The sequence below is a fragment of the Nannospalax galili genome, unplaced genomic scaffold (genome assembly GCF_000622305.1).
Source record: "Nannospalax galili isolate Female #2095 unplaced genomic scaffold, S.galili_v1.0 scaffold182, whole genome shotgun sequence".
Lineage (NCBI taxonomy): Eukaryota > Metazoa > Chordata > Mammalia > Rodentia > Spalacidae > Nannospalax > Nannospalax galili.
In genome coordinates, this window is record NW_008348662.1 from 1,175,342 (window position 1) to 1,192,638 (window position 17,297).

Genomic DNA, 17,297 nt, shown 5'->3' on the forward strand with positions numbered 1-17,297 from the left:
CCTGATTGTACTGCATATAAGATAAAAATGTAGTGATCAGTTAAAAAAAAAAAAAAAACTAGAGAGCGATCTCATCTCAATGAACTACCTACCTAATGTAGTTTCCAGACAGTACAAAGGCTTTAAAATACTTGAACACTTAACCTAAATCCCAATTTATATATCATTGCTCTCATTTCTTTTTCAAGCTCTATTATTTGTTGTTCATCTCATATAGTAATTTTTTTCTTTTTTAAATCCATATCATTAACATTTTTTGCTTCATTTTTCTTCCTGCTTCTTTGGCCTTTAATTGGGAATCCTCTTGAAGAACACCATTTAGGTTTTCCTTTTGTATAGGTAGGTAGTGAGGCATTCCATTTTTGCTTTTCTGAAACTGTATTTCACCTTCATTCTTTAAGGATGTATTTAGTAAGTGAGGAATTCTTGATTGAAACCTTAACACTTTGAAGTTAATATTCTTTTGTCTTGATTCATTGTTTGTGCTGAGAAGTCAGCCTATAATTTTCATGTGACTTTGGTTTTTAGTAGTTTTGTTTTTGTGTGCTCAGGTTAGTTTATTCCATACTCACTCCCACCCCACCCCTCATCATGCATTCCTGGGATCATTCTCTTTGTAAGGCTTTATGAATGTATGCTTTTATGGTTTTGACAGTTTTTACAATGGTCTTGTAAGCCATCATCTTCCACATTTCATTATTCCAGTTGTGCCTATGATAGATCTTAGTGTACCATTGTTGTTTTCTCTTTTTCTATATTTGTTTATCAAGTTTCTTAATGAACTCAATTGTTCGCCTGTGTTTTGCATCAATTTCTCCTATGCTTTGTACTCTATGGTTAAGTCCATCCTTCAAATTCCAGAATTTACATTTACTTTTTTTTGGGGGGGGGTCTTTTGAGACAGGGTCTCCCTGTAGCCCCAGCTGTCCTGGAACTCACTATGTGTACCAGGCTGGCCTTGAACTCACAGAGATCCACTTGCCTCTCTCTGCCTCCAGAATGCTGGGATTAAAGGCGTGTGCCAACACGCCCGGCTACATTTACCATTTTTACAGTTTTTGTTTACCTTATAAAGATTTTAACCTTGTCTCTTGCTCTGCTCTTTGATTATCAGAAACATAGTTACTCTTTAAAAGTGGGAGACTAAGGACGTAGCTCAGTGATAAACCATTTGCTTTACATGCACAGACCCCAGGTTCAACCCCAGTACTGGGGAAAACCAAAAATTAAGACAAGTATGATGGCTTGTACTTGTAACCCAGTACTTGGGAGACTGAGGCAGGAGGATCATCTATTTGGTGGTGGCTAGTCTGGGCTACTATCTGAGATCCTTTCTTAGAGAGCTAAAAAGATTTTTTTGTTGTTTTTCTATTTCTTCACAATATGGAAACTTCTGGTCACCTTACATGCTAATCTTCAAATAACTTGTTTCTTTCTGTCTTGTTACATTATACAATATGCTGCCTATTTTACTTACAAAATTGTAGAAATAATTAGAGGTCAAGGATGATTTTTTTTCTTAGAGCAAATTTATACCCTTATTTTATCAACATGCTTGGGATTCAGCAGTGTTTTGGATTTTTGGAATATTTGCATATACATAATGAGATATCCTGGGGATGGGACCTAAGTCTAAGGAGGAAACTTATATATGCCATATCTATTTGTTATATATATAAACACAGCTTGAAAATGATTTTATAAAATATTTTAAGACTTTGATATGCGAAAAGTGTTCCATAGCATAAAATTCTCCATTAGTGGTATCATGCTCACTGCCCAGAAAATTCCAGAATTTGGAACACTTCAGTTATGCTTGAGGATACCAGTAGTCTGAATGAACAAATAGTGCGAACTCATTTTATTCTAGATTTGACGTGAGAGGATCTGAAGATGATTAGCCAATAGGGAAATTGTTTCTCATTCATGTTTACTTCTAGGGTATATGATTCTTTAGGTTTTACCCCACAGTTAAAGTATAACCCAGTATTTGCCTACCCTCCCCATAGGTCCGGGCTCTTAATCTAGCCCTTTAGCACCAAGGAAAGTAGTATTCATCATTGTGCTTGCCTCTCCATGTTTGATGTTCTGCCTTGGCTTCTGGTTTGTTTGTTTGTTTTGTTTGTTTGTTTGGCTATAGTCTCCCTATAGCCACAGCTGGCCTGGAACTCACTATGTAGACCAGGCTGGCCTCAATTTCACAGAGATCCACCTGCCTCCCTAGTGTTGGGATTAAACATGTGTACCACCACCCTCTACTGCCTTGGTTGTTCAGTATGGATTTTGTTGCCTTAAATTTTTACTACGGAATGACAGCTTTCACTGTAACAGATAAATTTTTTGCATAGATAATTTTTTGCACATATTACTGCTTTAATTAGTGCATTTTAGGTATGATTTTTCCTTAATTTACAGTCTCTATTATCTTGATACAAATCTTTGATGTTTCATTTATTTTAAAATCTCTGTTTTCCTCAAAGAAGGTAATACCGTTCATATAGAAGTAAAAGAAAACCCTGAAGAAGAGGAGGAGGAGGAGGAGGAGGAAGAGGAGGAGGAGGAAGAAGAGAGTGAAGAAGAGGAGGAGGAAGGTGAAAGTGAAGAAAGTGAAGGTGACGAAGAAGATGAAAAGATGTCAGATGAGAAAGATTCAGGGAAAACATTAGATAAAAAACCAAGTAAAGAAATTAGCTCAGACTCTGAATATGACTCTGATGACGATCGAACTAAAGAAGAAAGGGCTTATGACAAAGCAAAGCGGAGAATTGAGGTATTTATTTTTCCCTTTCCCTTTACTCCCTTCTTCCCTCACCCTCTGTAAGAGTTAGAACATACAACTAAAGGTTTTGAGCCAAATTAAAAAACAACAAGACCAACACGTTATGACCATAACCGTCTCCAATTTTGTAATGTTGGGACGTCGTAGGGGTTTTTTGATACTAGTCTAACCCAGATACTTCCCTCCCTTACCTAAGTCAGATGAAGACTATGTCATTGTATTTTTTTTTCCTAAATATTAATGTGCTCTTTCAGCCATGTGAAAGTATTTTGCACATAAACTTTGTCATCAGGCAGAGGTTTGCCTTACATAGAATTGGTCGATTTCTTCAGTTGTTGAAATCTGATAACAATGTTGAAGTTTCTTTGCTTGTTTTTTCTTTCTGTTTTACTGTCTTTCCTTTGCTTTGAGACAGGATCTTGCCATGTATTCCAGGCTACCTTCAACTATCCATCCTCCTGCATCTGCCTTCTGAGTGCTAGGATTCCTGGCATATGCCATCACAACCAGGTAATGCTTCTACTGAGCAAAGTACGTAGACCTAGTTAGCTTTTTGTGTTTTTCCTACTTAATGCCGTAAACTTCTGGAGAGATTTCTTTAATTCTGTCAGTTAAGCATAAACAGTACTTTTTTGGGGGCTCTTTTTGAGACAGGGTCTCCCTGTAGCCCCAGCTGTCCTGGAACTCACTGTGTAGATCAGGCTGGCCTTGAACTCACAGAGATCCACCTGCCTCTGCCTCCGGAGTGCTGGGATTAAAGGTGTGCGTCACCACGCCCGGCCTAGTGTAAATAGTACTTAACACCTAGTTTATGAGCTGGGATTATGACTCAGTGGGCTAAGTGCTTGCTTTGCAAGCATAAAGACCGAGTTCCATCCCTGCTACCCATGTAAAAGCTGAGCACAGTAGCGTATGTCTGTACCCCAGTGCTGAGGTGGTATATATAGGCAGATCATCAGAACTCACTGGTCAGCCAGCCTAGCCCAACTAGTGAGCTCCATATCCAGTGACCCTGTCTCAAAAAGGAAGTGTGAAGAGCTACACAGAGGAAGACGTCTGACATCAACCTCTGACTTTCACATGCACACAAATGTGAACATGTATACATGCATACACAGACATAAACACATATACTCAAAACCTAGTTCAATTTGCTTGAGGATACTGGACTATTTTAAAGCTAAGCACTATTTTAGGTTTCTTTTGTCTTTTTTTTTTTTTTGGGCCTTTTTGAGACAGGGTCTCCCTATAGCCCCATCTGTCCTGGAACTCACTATGTAGACCAGGCTGGCCTTGAACTCACAGAGATCCGCCTGCCTCTGCCTCCCTAGTATCTATATTTCAGCATTTGCTTTTTTCCTTCTATAAATTTTAGATAGAGAATAGTTAAATTTGCAAAAGATTAAGTGGGACTGTACTAAGTTAAGGTTTCACAACCCTGGTAAAACTAACATTTTTGCCTAGATAATTCTGTGTTGTGGGGGACTGTCTTTGTTGGGGAATGTTGACCAGTATCTCTGCCCTCTGCCCACCAGATGCCAGTGGTTCCCTCATTCTGCCCATTCAGAGTATGTTGCTTCCCATAGCATCTATTCAAAACAGATCCCCTGCTTCTATACCCATGTTTGAGTGAGATTTGAAATATTTATATCGTCAACAAAACAAAAACCAAATGGGTATACGGAAAAGTTCCTCTATTATATGTGTGAGCCTCAGACTAAAAAATTTCCAAACACAGAACATTAGTTATGCCGGGTGTGGTGGCGCACGCCTTTAATCCCAGCGCTTGGGAGGCAGAGGCAGACAGATCTCTGTGAGTTTGAGCCCAGCCTGGTCTATAGAGCGAGTTCCAAGCAAGCTGGGGCTACAGGGAGACCCTGTTTCAAAAAGACCAAAAAAAAAAAACAAATTACAAAATTCTGTTCTTCTGAACAGTACTAGAGTAGAGTTTCTGAGTCAAAATCTGTATCTTACTTCATTGTGTCCAGAAGTTAACATTTCAAGTGTAGTAGAGAAAGGCATTTTCAACCATATCAAAGTCATGACATTTAGATTTGAGTTACATGCAGTGAGTGGCTCAGGTGCTACTCTTTGCTAGTAAGTCCTACTTTGTACTCATCACTTGCGCCTCACTTTTGACATTCCAGAATGTTTTATTATTCCAGTTACCATGGAAAAGAAATACCATGTCTAATATGAGATGAAAGAGCTTCTAAAAATTGATTTTTAGTTGAAAAATAGTTTTTTAAACGGTACTGCTTCACAGTTATACCAATTTTACTGGAGTTGAAAGGCTGTTTCAAAGAACTGTGCTGGTTTTTATTTGGTTCTTAGAAAGTTAGTTTTTAGATAAATGCTATAAAGAAACATTGGTTTGAAAAGATAAGAAGTGTCTCACAGTAGTGTCCTTGGAAGTTGTAGTGCCTCAGGAAAGTAGGAAATATTGGACTTATTTAGCAATTTGTACATTGGATAGACGTGTAAAATAAATTACTATTTTTAATCTTTACAATTCTCAAAACTTTTTCTATAAATCACCACATAAATGGTGGATTTGGGATTGTACTTTATAATCTATATGATGATACATACTTGGTTCCATTTTAGTCCATTAAATTAAGCTGTTTTACAGGAGTGATCAGAAAGTTGGAGGTAATACCTTTTGTCATTCCTATTTGTTGGTACCAGGACTATTCTAAAATCTATTTTAAATAGGTTTCTCCTTCTGCCAAGGTGACAAGGAATTAGATGTGTTAGGTATTGGATTGTCAAGTTCACATTATAAAACACAGTTTTATGGGCTATGGATGTGGTTCATTTGGTAGAAAGAATGCTTTCCCAGCATGCCCAAAACACTGGGTTCCATTCCAGCAACACATAAATATTTTATTATTTTTATTTTGTGTATGACTGTATTGCCTGCATGTATGTGAGTACACCTGTGTCATGCAATGCCGTGGAGGTCAGAAGAGGGTTTCGGATTTCCCTGACACTGGAGTTAAGGATGGTTTATAGCTGCCATGTGGGTGCTGGAAATTGAACCCGGGTCCTCTGCAAGATCAGTCAGTGCTCTTAACCACTGACCCATCTCTCCTCCAGCAACACATAAATTAAAAAACTGAATGTGGTAATGCATGCCTGTAATCCTAGCACTTAGTAAGTGGAGACAGGAGGATCAGAAGTTCAAGATCATCCTTTGCATAGTGACTTTGAGGCCAGTCTGGATGCATGAGACCCTTTCTCTCAAAAAAGATAAATAAAATTTTTTTAAAAATCAGTTTTGTATGGCCTGATCACCAAAGTACTTGGATGTAGGTTTAGCATTCTGATGCCAGGGAAAAAATAGGAAAGAAAATGCGGATAGTGAGAATTTGGAATAACACTCAGTTTTGTGATTTTTTTCTTTTTTTTAAATTTCTAGAAACGACGACTTGAACATAGTAAAAATGTAAATACAGAGAAGTTAAGAGCCCCTATTATCTGTGTGCTTGGACATGTGGACACAGGGAAGACAAAAATTCTAGATAAGGTAAGAAAATACCTATCTAATCTATCTGCACCTTTGGAAAGTTAAGAGCAGATAGTATTAGGAGTACTTGGGTCCATAAACCTACTGCTTATTTCCCTATATTTCAAAGAAATTGGGAAATAGAAATTGGCAGAGGAAATGTGTTAGGGATCATTTCAGTTTGGTCAGAATCATGAGGAGGAAAATGGTGTCTTAAAGATTCTCTAATTTTTGAAAGAGTATAAAATCTCAGGAGTTGTGTACTATATTCCTCATGTATTCTAGGCCTGGCAGAGTTCTTGCTTCCTAGCTGCTTGCTTTGATAAGTATAGAGTGCAAACCTTTTATTATCTTTTCCTTGGAGGTCAGCTTCAAGTTCAGGACTCCTGAGTACCTGTTAAACACAGTAATTTTGCAAATGAAAAAAAGGTGACAGTTTGATAGCCGACAGGAGAGGGCACAAGTGTCTCTTTAGATTATTTCTTTTCTTAGGGCTTTAGTCTGAGAGCGAGGTTAAAATGGCACATAATAGCAAATTCTGCCCATAGTAACTAAGTTGTCAATTTCTTACTGAATTTTGCTTTTATCTTTTTCCATGTCAAAATACAAATATAAATTTGCTGCTTTCTCATAGCTTCGTCATACACATGTCCAAGATGGTGAAGCAGGTGGTATCACACAGCAGATTGGTGCCACAAACGTTCCCCTTGAAGCTATTAATGAACAAACTAAGATGATTAAAAATGTAAGTTACATTATGTGTCATTTGTTTTGTCAACATAAGAAACACAACTCTCACCTCAAATGGGATAAGGTAGTTTATTCTGGAACCACATATGAGTGACCATTGCTCAAGAACACAGATTCATATTATTCTAAATCCCATGTTCCACCATGGTAGCAGTTTCATGAAGTTTTTATACTAAGAGAATAGTCATAAATCAACACACTTTTGAAATACATTGGAAATACCAGGTAGGCCAGTTAAAAGCAAAGGCAGGAATCTTTGCTATAGGCCTCAGATGCTATCTAATACCATTCTGTGCCTTTGGGTTGGAAGAAGCTATGGGAGTCTTTTGTACATTCTAAAAGGGCTTACCTAATAGTCACAAGGATGATAGGTCATACGGAGGAGACAGTGGCTATTGAATGGGCCTAGAGAGCCTGAGGTAATGGTAATTAGGCCCTGGACTTGCAGCATAGCATGAGACCCTTGCAGCATAGCATTACAGTCTCTCCACAATCATTGACATTCTAATCAGCCTTTGTAGCATGTTCAACACAAACGTGTCTTATTTTCAGGAATTTTAGTTCAAGTTTAAATCTCTTAACAAAATTTGAATGTAAAATATTTAAGAAAAATAAAGACCAGTATATGAGGTCATTGTGCCTACCATTCTGAAGAATGGTATTTTGCTCTATTTTGCTTTACATCTTTTAATAAGAAGAAATGCAAAACATTACCTGAGTCCTCACATGTAATTTTCTCTACCCCTTACTCTCACAGATAATCACTATTCTGAATTAGTTTGTTATTTCCCTCCATATTTTAACAGTTACCACAAAATCTTCATATTTAAAACGTGATTGCTGGGGCTGGAGAGATGGTTCACTGGTCAAGAGCACTGACTGCTGTTGCAGAGGACCCAGGTTTGGTACCCAGCACCCATATGGCAGATAACAATTGTCTGTAACCCCAGTGCCAGGGGATCCAACACCCTCTCCTACCTCTGTGGGCATTGCATGACACAGGTTGTACTTACATACTTGCAAACAATACACTCATACACATAAAATAAAAATAATAATAAAATATAAAAATTGATTGTTCCATGTATATGAAAGGTCTCAGGTTTGGGGCTCAAGGGGTACACTGAGGTGGCTCATCTTTTGGGATAAGAGGTACTAGAAGAGCCAGGGCTACATAATGAGCTACTGTCTCAAAAAACAAGAGTATGGATGTCACTCAGTGGGCAAGTTCTTGCCTAGCATGTGCAAGACCCTGGGTTCAGTTCCCCAGTGCCTCAAAAACAAAAATTAAATAAATAAAAGATGGAGGCACATTCTTAAAATTCCAGCGCTTAGGGCCAGGAGAATTAACTATAGGTTTGAGCCCATGAGCCCTGCGTGGGTTCATGATGAATTGTAGGCCATTATGGGATGCAGGGATGTATAGCAGTAGTTTCCAAAAAAACCTAACTAAATGAGTAAATAAAAATTCATTTTTTTCTATCTTCATTTCCTGTATTTTCTCCTTTAAGTTACCCCCATTAGGAATTAGAACCTTGCTAGTTACCAAAGCAGTTCTTCAAGTGTTTCTTTGTGCAGACCACATTTTCATCTCTCCCTTCTAATGTATTAGAGCTGGCAAAATATTGATATTCCCATCTTGTCATCTATCTTCTTCCTGTAGAAGAGCCTTACCTCATTTAGTGTTTGATTACTCTTTCATGCTGTATTTAGGAATGGTAGAATTGACATCTGACCCTTTACTGTTTATGTACCAGCTTTTAAAATAAAGACCAACCAGTTTAATTTTGCTTTCTGTTATGGACTCAGATTCAGTCCAGTTTGGCTGTTGCTATGCTGTACTACTCCCGTCTTTGCCCAGTGTTTTTCTCCTGAGTCATCGGTTTTTATTGCATCCACACTGTTTGCAGCAGCATATTCCAGGCTCAGTTGATAGAGAAATTGGCCCGTACCTGGAACTGGGTTTTCAGTAATTCCTTCATTTTGTTATCCCAGAACAAGTCAAAGTGGCTAAAAGAAATGAAATATGTGTTATTAAATGTGAGGATCTCACTTTATATCCTGTTTCATCCTTGTTCTGCATGTAAGAAGAGCCAGGGAGTTTGTCTTTCTAGGCTTTTATTTGTTTGAGTTTTATGGAGTTCTATTTCTGGTAGATTCCTGAGGAGGAAATAATGGAAATTGCTTGCTTGAGGTTTTGAGTATTAAATAGTCATTTTTTATGGCCTTCGTACTGGAGGTCACTTTGCCACATTTTTTTAATTTGAATGTATCTTAGAGTTTATCTTTCTTTTTACCTAATGCTAAGTTTGATCATATCGCCTGTGGTCATTTTGCATATTGGCATAGGGCCAATTTTCCAGTTATTTGTTGTTCTGTTTCGCTGTTACAATGTGTAGTTTTGAATTTTTGTTTTAGGGACTTTTTCTTGCCTTTTTTTTTTGAGATGAGGTCTTTCTTGGTAGCCTGGCCTGGTCTAGTATTCCTGTAGTCCAAGCCAGACTTGAACTTGTGGCAGTCCTCTTGTATCTCCCTCAAGTGCTAGCATTGAGCCACTATGCCTAGTCTACTGTATTTTTGTGTATGCATGTTTGTGTGTGCCTGTGGAGGCCAGAGGTGAAACTCAGGTGTCATTTCTCTGGCACCATCCACCTTTTTGGGGGGACAGTCTCTCACTGGCCTGGAGCTCATTGAACAAGCTAGGCTTGCTGGCTAGAGAGCCTAAGGAATCTTTCTGTTTTCCCCTCCCCAACTCTCCCCAACAAGTACAAACCACATCTGGCTTTTTTATATAGATTTTTAGGCATCAAAATCAGGTCTTCGTACTTTCATGACACTTTACCAACTGAGCTATATCACCCCAGACCCAGCTTATTATATTTTAAATAGTATTTTTAATATTTAAAATTTTATATGTATGTGTGTATATCTGTACTTCTCTGTGCACCATGTGCATGCAGATATATACAGAGGCCAAAAGAGGGTGTTAGAGCTCCTGGAACTGGAGTTACAGGCAATTGTGCACCATCCAGTGGTGGGTGCTGGGACTCAAACTGAGCTCCTGGAAGAGCAGCAAATGCTCTTAACCAGTAAGCCATTTCTCCAGCCCCCTTAAATAATAATTCTGTGTTAGTCATTGGAGGGTCCTTTACAGTTTGCTTTTAAGATGCCAAAACTTGAAATCTTGTGTTTTTTAGGACATAAAGAGCAAGCTTCTTGTTAGATCTGTATTTCAGTTCTCAGTAAAATTTTTATATGACATTTGTTGTTTTGTTGTGTTGTTTTGTTTTGTTGTTCTTTGTCTTTTTGAAACAGGACCTCCCTGTAGCCCCAGCTGGCCTGGAACTCACTATGTAGGCCAGGCTGGCCTTAAACTCACAAAAATCCACCTGCCTTTGCCTCTCAAGTGCCGAGACTACAGGTGTGTGCCATCACCCCCAGCTTATATGACATTTGTAAATTTTGTTTTGTATTCAAGACACTGAAGTGGGAAAAAATTATGGTGCCCAATAAATGTTAATTTAAGACCAGAAGGTAAATTTGAAACATTTTACATTTCGGACATTTTGACATAGATAAGGAAATGAAATTTTGAAAAACCATTTGAAGAGTAGAAAAGGTGCAGAAGAGCCTGGCTAAAAGATAACTTTCAGGAGTTGATTCTCTCAGTTTTTTACCCCCTAAGCCATCTCACCAGCCCCCAGATAAATTTTCCAAATACTAAGGACAGTCTCCTGTGTCGGCTTTTTGTAGATAATTGCAAATGACCGCTCCCCCCGTCATTTGGGTCACATTTCTTTTTTTCTTTATTGTGTATGCGTATTTTGCCTGCATGTTGTGTAGTACCCATGGAGGACGAAAGAGGGTGTCAAATCCCCTGGAACTGGAGTTATGGATGGTTGTTAGCCACCATGTGGGTGCTGGAATTTGAACCCAGGTCCTCTGCAAGAACAGCCAAGGATCTTCACCACTGAGCCATCTCTCCAGCCCTTGTATCACATTTCTTAATTTGTTTAAACTACATGATGTCAACCAAAGTGATATTTTTTCCTACAAAATTTCCTTTGATATTAAAGAAAATATTAGCCATTGCATTGTGCTGTTTGACTGTTTTAATTTAAGACCATTCATTTGTAAAAAGGAAGTAGTACTATTTTGAAATTTTCATGAAAATTGCTTTGTAAAGAACTGCTTTTGTTGTCTTGACTTCTTGAACTCTGAATCTTCCTCCCTCATTTATAGTTTGATAGGGAGAATGTCCGAATTCCAGGAATGCTGATTATTGATACTCCTGGGCATGAGTCCTTCAGGTAAGATCAAGCCTTTTGTCATCAAGGAAGCTGCTTGACACACTAAGTAAGTCAAATGATTAGACTTTAGAGTCATTAATCATTGAATAGTTGCAGTCTCATAAGAGCCTCATAGCTGTACTCTTCTGCTCACCATTGGTTTAATAATGCTTCGTTGATTTCCTTGGTTTTTATAGAAGAAAGTCTTTTATAATTTGCAAGAGCACATCGTTAGTGTGAGGGGGAATAATAGTTTCCCTTCAATTCTTTTTTTTTTTTTTTTTTAATTTTTATTTTTACTTTATGTGTGTGAGTGTATTGCCTGCATGTAGGTAAGTGCACCCGTGTCGTGCAGTGCCTGCGGAGGACAGAACAGGCCGTTGGATCCCCTGGAACTAGAGTTATGGACAGTTGTTAGCTGCCATGTGGATGCTGGGATTCGAACCCAGGTCTTCTGCAACAACAACCAGTGTTCTTAACTGCTGAGCCATCTCTCCAGCCCCTCCCTTCAATTCTTAGCATGAAAGCTTAGTAAAATTTGCAGAAATATCAGAGTAACTTTTGGAACTAACTTACCCAAGCCAAATCAGCTTCTTGTGTCTACCAGATAAATATTTGGCAAGTTCAGGAATAATGACCCTGATAAACGCATATGCATTTGACCTTCTGTTTCTATGTGTTCCACATCTTTAGAGTCAAGCAACTGTGACTCAAAAATAATTAAGAAATGCAGGATTTATGCTGAGTTTGTACAACTACTTACATAGCATTTATATTGTGTTGGGATTCTAGTTGAATGTCCTTTCCTGAAATGTTTGACACCTGAGTTGTCTCACATGTGCATGGAATTTCCAGTTGAGCATTCCTAATCCAAAAGTTGAAATTCAGAATGCCCCAAAATGTGAAACTTGAGAGGATCATAAGAGGTTTTAGAAGGTTTTGGATTTTGAATTTTTGTTATCAGAGATGCCTCTCTTGTGTAAGATACCTTGAGGTGACAGTGTTATGAGCGAATTGTGTACTTCCCTATGCAAGTAGTGCACTATTAAATATGAGATTGTTTTATTTTTCTTTCTGATATACACAGAAATTAAGTTTTTAAATTTAAGAAAAAATACTCATTGAAACAGTTTCTACTTACACATCTTTCTCTTCTTTATGACAGTAACCTGAGAAACAGAGGAAGCTCTCTTTGTGATATTGCCATTTTAGTTGTTGATATTATGCATGGTTTGGAGCCCCAGACAATTGAATCTATCAATCTTCTCAAATCTAAAAAATGTCCCTTCATTGTTGCACTTAATAAGGTAAGCCCTCACTCTGAAGAAATTCTTTTTTTAAGAATTATTCTTGATTAATATGTATATATATGTGTGTGGGTGTATGCACATGTGAGTGCTGGTAGCCACAGATTCCATAAGACTGTTGGATCCCTTGGAGCTGGAGATAAAGACAGTTGTGAGCTGCCCAGTATGAGTGTTGGGAACAGAACTCCTTTGCAAGAACAGTAAGTACTCCTAACCACTCAGCCATCTCTGCAGCCCTCATTCTGAAAATTTTAATTGGGAAGAATGCACCTTAAATTTTTGTACTTTTAAAAATGTAGTATTGGGGCTGGCGAGGTGGCTCAGCAATTAAGAGCACTGGCTGCTCTTGCAGAGGACCCTGGTTTGAAATTCCCAGCACCCACATGGTGTCTGTAACTCCAATTCTAGGGGAATCCAATGACGTCAGTGGGCATTGGATGAAACAGGTGCATATACATACATATAGGGAATATACTCATACACAAAAAAATAACAAATAAAAATTTTAAAATGTATTACACTTGCAAGTTTTTAATCAAGCATTATTTGTAGCCAAGTTCTGGAGTCAGCCATGGTGCCCATCATTGAATGAGCAGATAAAGAAAATGTACCATATATTCAAAATGGAGTATTCTTCAGTTGTAAAATGTTAAGAATGAAATAATGGGACAAATGTGTGACATTTGTCTTTCTGGGTTTGGGTTACTTTAATCAATGTGATATTTTCTGGTTCCATCCAGTTACTTACGAATTTCATAATTTTTCTTTACAGTTGAATGAAATTCCATTGTGTATGGGTACAGCATTTTTATTGTCCATCCTTCAGTTGATGGACATCTGGGCAGTTTCCATGTCCTGGCTATTGTGAATAGAGCAGTGAACATAGGTGAACACGTGTCTTTGTAGTAGGAAACAGAATCTTTTGGGTATATGAACAAAAGTGTTAGATCTGGGTTATATGATATTCCTATTTCCATTTCTTTTGAGGAATCACCATACTGACTTCCATGGTGACTGCACCAGTTTACACTTATACCGGTAGTGGGTGGGGGTTCCTCTTTCCCCACAACCTGATCGATATTTGTTTTTTTTGATCTTGGCAGTCCAGACTGGGTTAAGATAAAAATCTCAAAACAGATTTGATGTGCAATTTTCTTGATGGCTATGGATAATGAACAGTTTAAAATTTTTAACATCTGAATTTCTTCTTTAGAGAACTCTAAGAAAATTTTTAATAAAAATAAACTGTACAAAGAAGTTTGTCTAATTGCTTAGTAGATTATATATTTCTTTCAAAATACATGTATTCCAGTATCAAAAATTTTTTTAAAACTGTTTATCAGTGCTAGATGAATTGTAAATGCAATGATTTATATTTGTAAAAAAATTTATCTGAGTGTATTAGTTTGTAGAAGCCTCAGAAACAAAATTAAATAAATGCCAAATATATGTGGTAGTAATTATGGCTGTTTACTGGGAAGGGGATTATTTAAATTTTCTTAAAGAAAATAGAGCTGAGTAGTCATCTTTAAAAAAAGGAAGAAAGAAATAATGGGTTAGAGAGATGGTTCAGTGGTTAAGAGCACTGACTGCTCTCACAGAAGACCTAGATTCAAATGCCAGCACCCACATGATGACTAACAACTGTCTGTAACCCCAGTTCCAGGGGATCCAATACCCTTTCTGTCCTCCACAGGCATTGTATGACAGAGGTGCACTTGAACATATGGAGGCGATAGACTTATACACATAAAATAAAAATAAATATTTTTTTTTTCAATTTCATTTTTATTTTATTTTCCTAGAAGATGGTTTTTCTTCTGTCCTTGTGAAGCCGGGTCTTTACATGGGTTTCAGTGGAAGTCGTGAGGCAGCACCAGCAGGTCTAAATCGTGCTGGAGATGTTCGGTCTTTCCGGGCTTCACGGGATCGATTCCAGACCACTTTGCTATGAATGGCAAATTTTAAAAAAGAATGAAATATGCCGGGCGAGGTGGCGCATGCTTTTAATCCTAGCACTCAGCAGGCAGAGGCAGGAGGATCTTTTTGAGTTCAAGGCCAGCCTGGTCTATGTAGGGAGTGCCAGGCCAGCTGGGTGGAGCTATCAGAAGACCGTGTCTCAAAAAAACAAAACCCAGAATGAAATGATGTCATTTTCAGGAAAATGGTTAGAATTGGATAACATCATGCTAAAATGAAGTGAGCCAGAATCACACAAATACCACGTTTTCTCATGTATAGAATCTCGATTTAATTTTTTAAAAAAGAAAAAAAAATAGACGGGAGATATTTAGGAAGAAGAAAGGGATCAAGCAAGAGAGGGCAGAGGAGACAAGGAGCTAGGGAATGGTGAATTTGTTCAAAACTCATTTTTATATGTGTATAATATACTCATTTTATACAATTAATATATGCTAATTTTAAAAACAAGATCAAAATGAAGTATAATGTGTAAGAAGATGCACTTTATAATAGTTGTACTATTTAATGAGTTCTGGCAAATCCACACACATATAAAACCATCACTACCCAGAATACAGACCCTCTTCATGGTCTCAGAGTTCTCTCATGCACCTTTGTAATGAGTGTACTGTCCACTCCACCCACAGGAAAACAGTAGTTTTCTTTTGTCACTGTGTGCTAGTTTTGCCTTTCTCACCTTCATACAGAGAAGATGGTAGTGTAATGACCTCTTGGTTTGTCGTGTTGTTATTCCACTTACTGTAGCTTTTTCATGTTGTTGCACATGTCAACTTTCTCCTTTTTAATGCAAGTAATATTCTGTTACCTGGATAATACTACATTTATCCTATTCCTATTGAAAGATATTTGGATTCTATTTATTAACAAAGTGACTATGAACCTTGTGTGCAAGTATTTGAGTCAACATTTATTTTTGTTTCTTTTGAGTAAATACTTAGGAATAGAATTACTACATCCTAGGTATGTATATGTTCAACTTTATGAAAAACACATTATTCCAAAGAGAATATCATTTTGTATGTTCACTTGGACTGTTTGAAGCCTAAGCTGGCCTTTGATTTGCAATCCTCCTGCCTTGGCCTCTGAGTACAGGGTTTATAAATGTGTGCCACTATACCTGGCTATCAGTTTATGAATGTTTGTCTTTACAAGAGCTGCCTTTTTGTTGTATTCTTTTTGTTAAAAATCATTTAAAAGTATTAACCCCCCCCCCTTTAAAGACTTCCTTTGTTGTGTACATGGGAGGTGTGTAGTTATGTGCATGTAAGTACAGGTGCCTACAGAGAACAAAGATGGTATGTTGGATCCTCTGGAGGGAATTACAGGTGATTGTAAACCACTTAACATGGGTACTGGGAACAGAAATCGGTCCTCTACAAAAGTAGTAAGAGCTCTTAACCTCTAAGCCTCCTCTTCAGCCCTACCCTGCCACCTTTTTTGAGACAAGGCCCAGGCAGACCTTGAACTGACCTTGGATCCTTTTGCCTCTGCTTCCTGAGTCCTGGGCTTACAGTTTTGTGCCAGTATGCCTGGCTTCTACTTCAAGTACTGCTTAGGCATATGCTGTGATTTCTATTTTCATTTAGGTAAAAATATTTATCTTCCATCTGTCATTGTTCCATTAATTACTTAGAATGTTTTGGGGGATTTTTCCAGATACTGTTTGTTCATTTGCAGTTTATTTCCATTGTGATTAGAGGATATGCTTTGTATATCATTTCTTCTAAGTTTAGACTCTTTCACTTGAACAGAATGAACATTCTGATTTGTTTTTTCTGGTTGAGTGTTCTATATATGAGTTGGTCATGTTTCTTGATCATATTCATTCTATAGACTTACTGACAATTTGGTTTACTGATTCTATAAATTTTTGCTGGGAGGGGGCATTTATATTCCCACTGTGGTTTTACTTAATATATTTTGAAGGTACCTAATTAAGGTACATTCACAGTTAAGATTATTCATTCTTTGTGATCTCACTTTTTTAATAAGTCCTCTTTGTTTTCCATGTTGATAAAACTTTTCTTTGAGTCTTCTTTGATAGTATTGTAGCTATTTGAGCTTTCTTCAGCTTGTTTGCATGGCATCCTGTTACCTTTGTTTTTCATTTTTCTTTCTTTATACTTAAGATGCATTTTTTAAATGTAGGCAACACATTTGTCTTTTTGCCAAACTATTACTCTTTAATTTTTAAAAATATTTTATTTATTTTTATTTTACATGTATGAGTGTATTGCCTACATGTATGTAAGTATACCTGTGTCATGCAGTGTCTCTTGAGGTCAGAAAAAGGCGTCAAATGCCTTGGAACTGGAGTTAGGACAGTTGTTAGCTGCCACATGGCTGCTGGGAGTCAAACCAGGTCCTCTGTAAGAAAAGTCAGTGCTCTTAACTGCTGAGCCATCTCTGTTGTCCAACTCTTTAATTTTGTATTAAGAAATTAAATTTGCATTTATTGTATATTATTAGCATGGTGACATATAATTGTACCATCTTGCTATTTTTTATTTTTGGTTTATTTCACATGAACTTGGTTTCTATATTTTCCTACACTTTTCAGGCAATTGATTGAATATTTTTTGTATTGTTGTTACTGAAATACTGTATCTCTGTATTTTGTTATTTGCCTTAAGAATTTACAGTATACTTGACATCCCTTTATAGGTGTAAGAATTTCACAA

General features: G+C 37.4%; 1 protein-coding gene across 2 annotated transcripts in view; it reads left to right on the forward strand.

The window, feature by feature from the left end:
* Eif5b (eukaryotic translation initiation factor 5B) overlaps nucleotides 1-17,297 on the forward strand; it is a 75,212-nt gene that overhangs the window by 46,251 nt on the left and 11,664 nt on the right. Inside the window, exons 10-14 of one of the 2 annotated variants that reach the window (XM_029569786.1) lie at nucleotides 2,481-2,770; nucleotides 6,201-6,308; nucleotides 6,922-7,032; nucleotides 11,280-11,347; nucleotides 12,492-12,633. In XM_029569786.1, the coding sequence (XP_029425646.1) occupies nucleotides 2,481-2,770; nucleotides 6,201-6,308; nucleotides 6,922-7,032; nucleotides 11,280-11,347; nucleotides 12,492-12,633 (719 nt within the window). The remainder of the gene's footprint in view (nucleotides 1-2,480; nucleotides 2,771-6,200; nucleotides 6,309-6,921; nucleotides 7,033-11,279; nucleotides 11,348-12,491; nucleotides 12,634-17,297) is intronic. The other variant, XM_029569787.1, reaches the window with a different exon arrangement.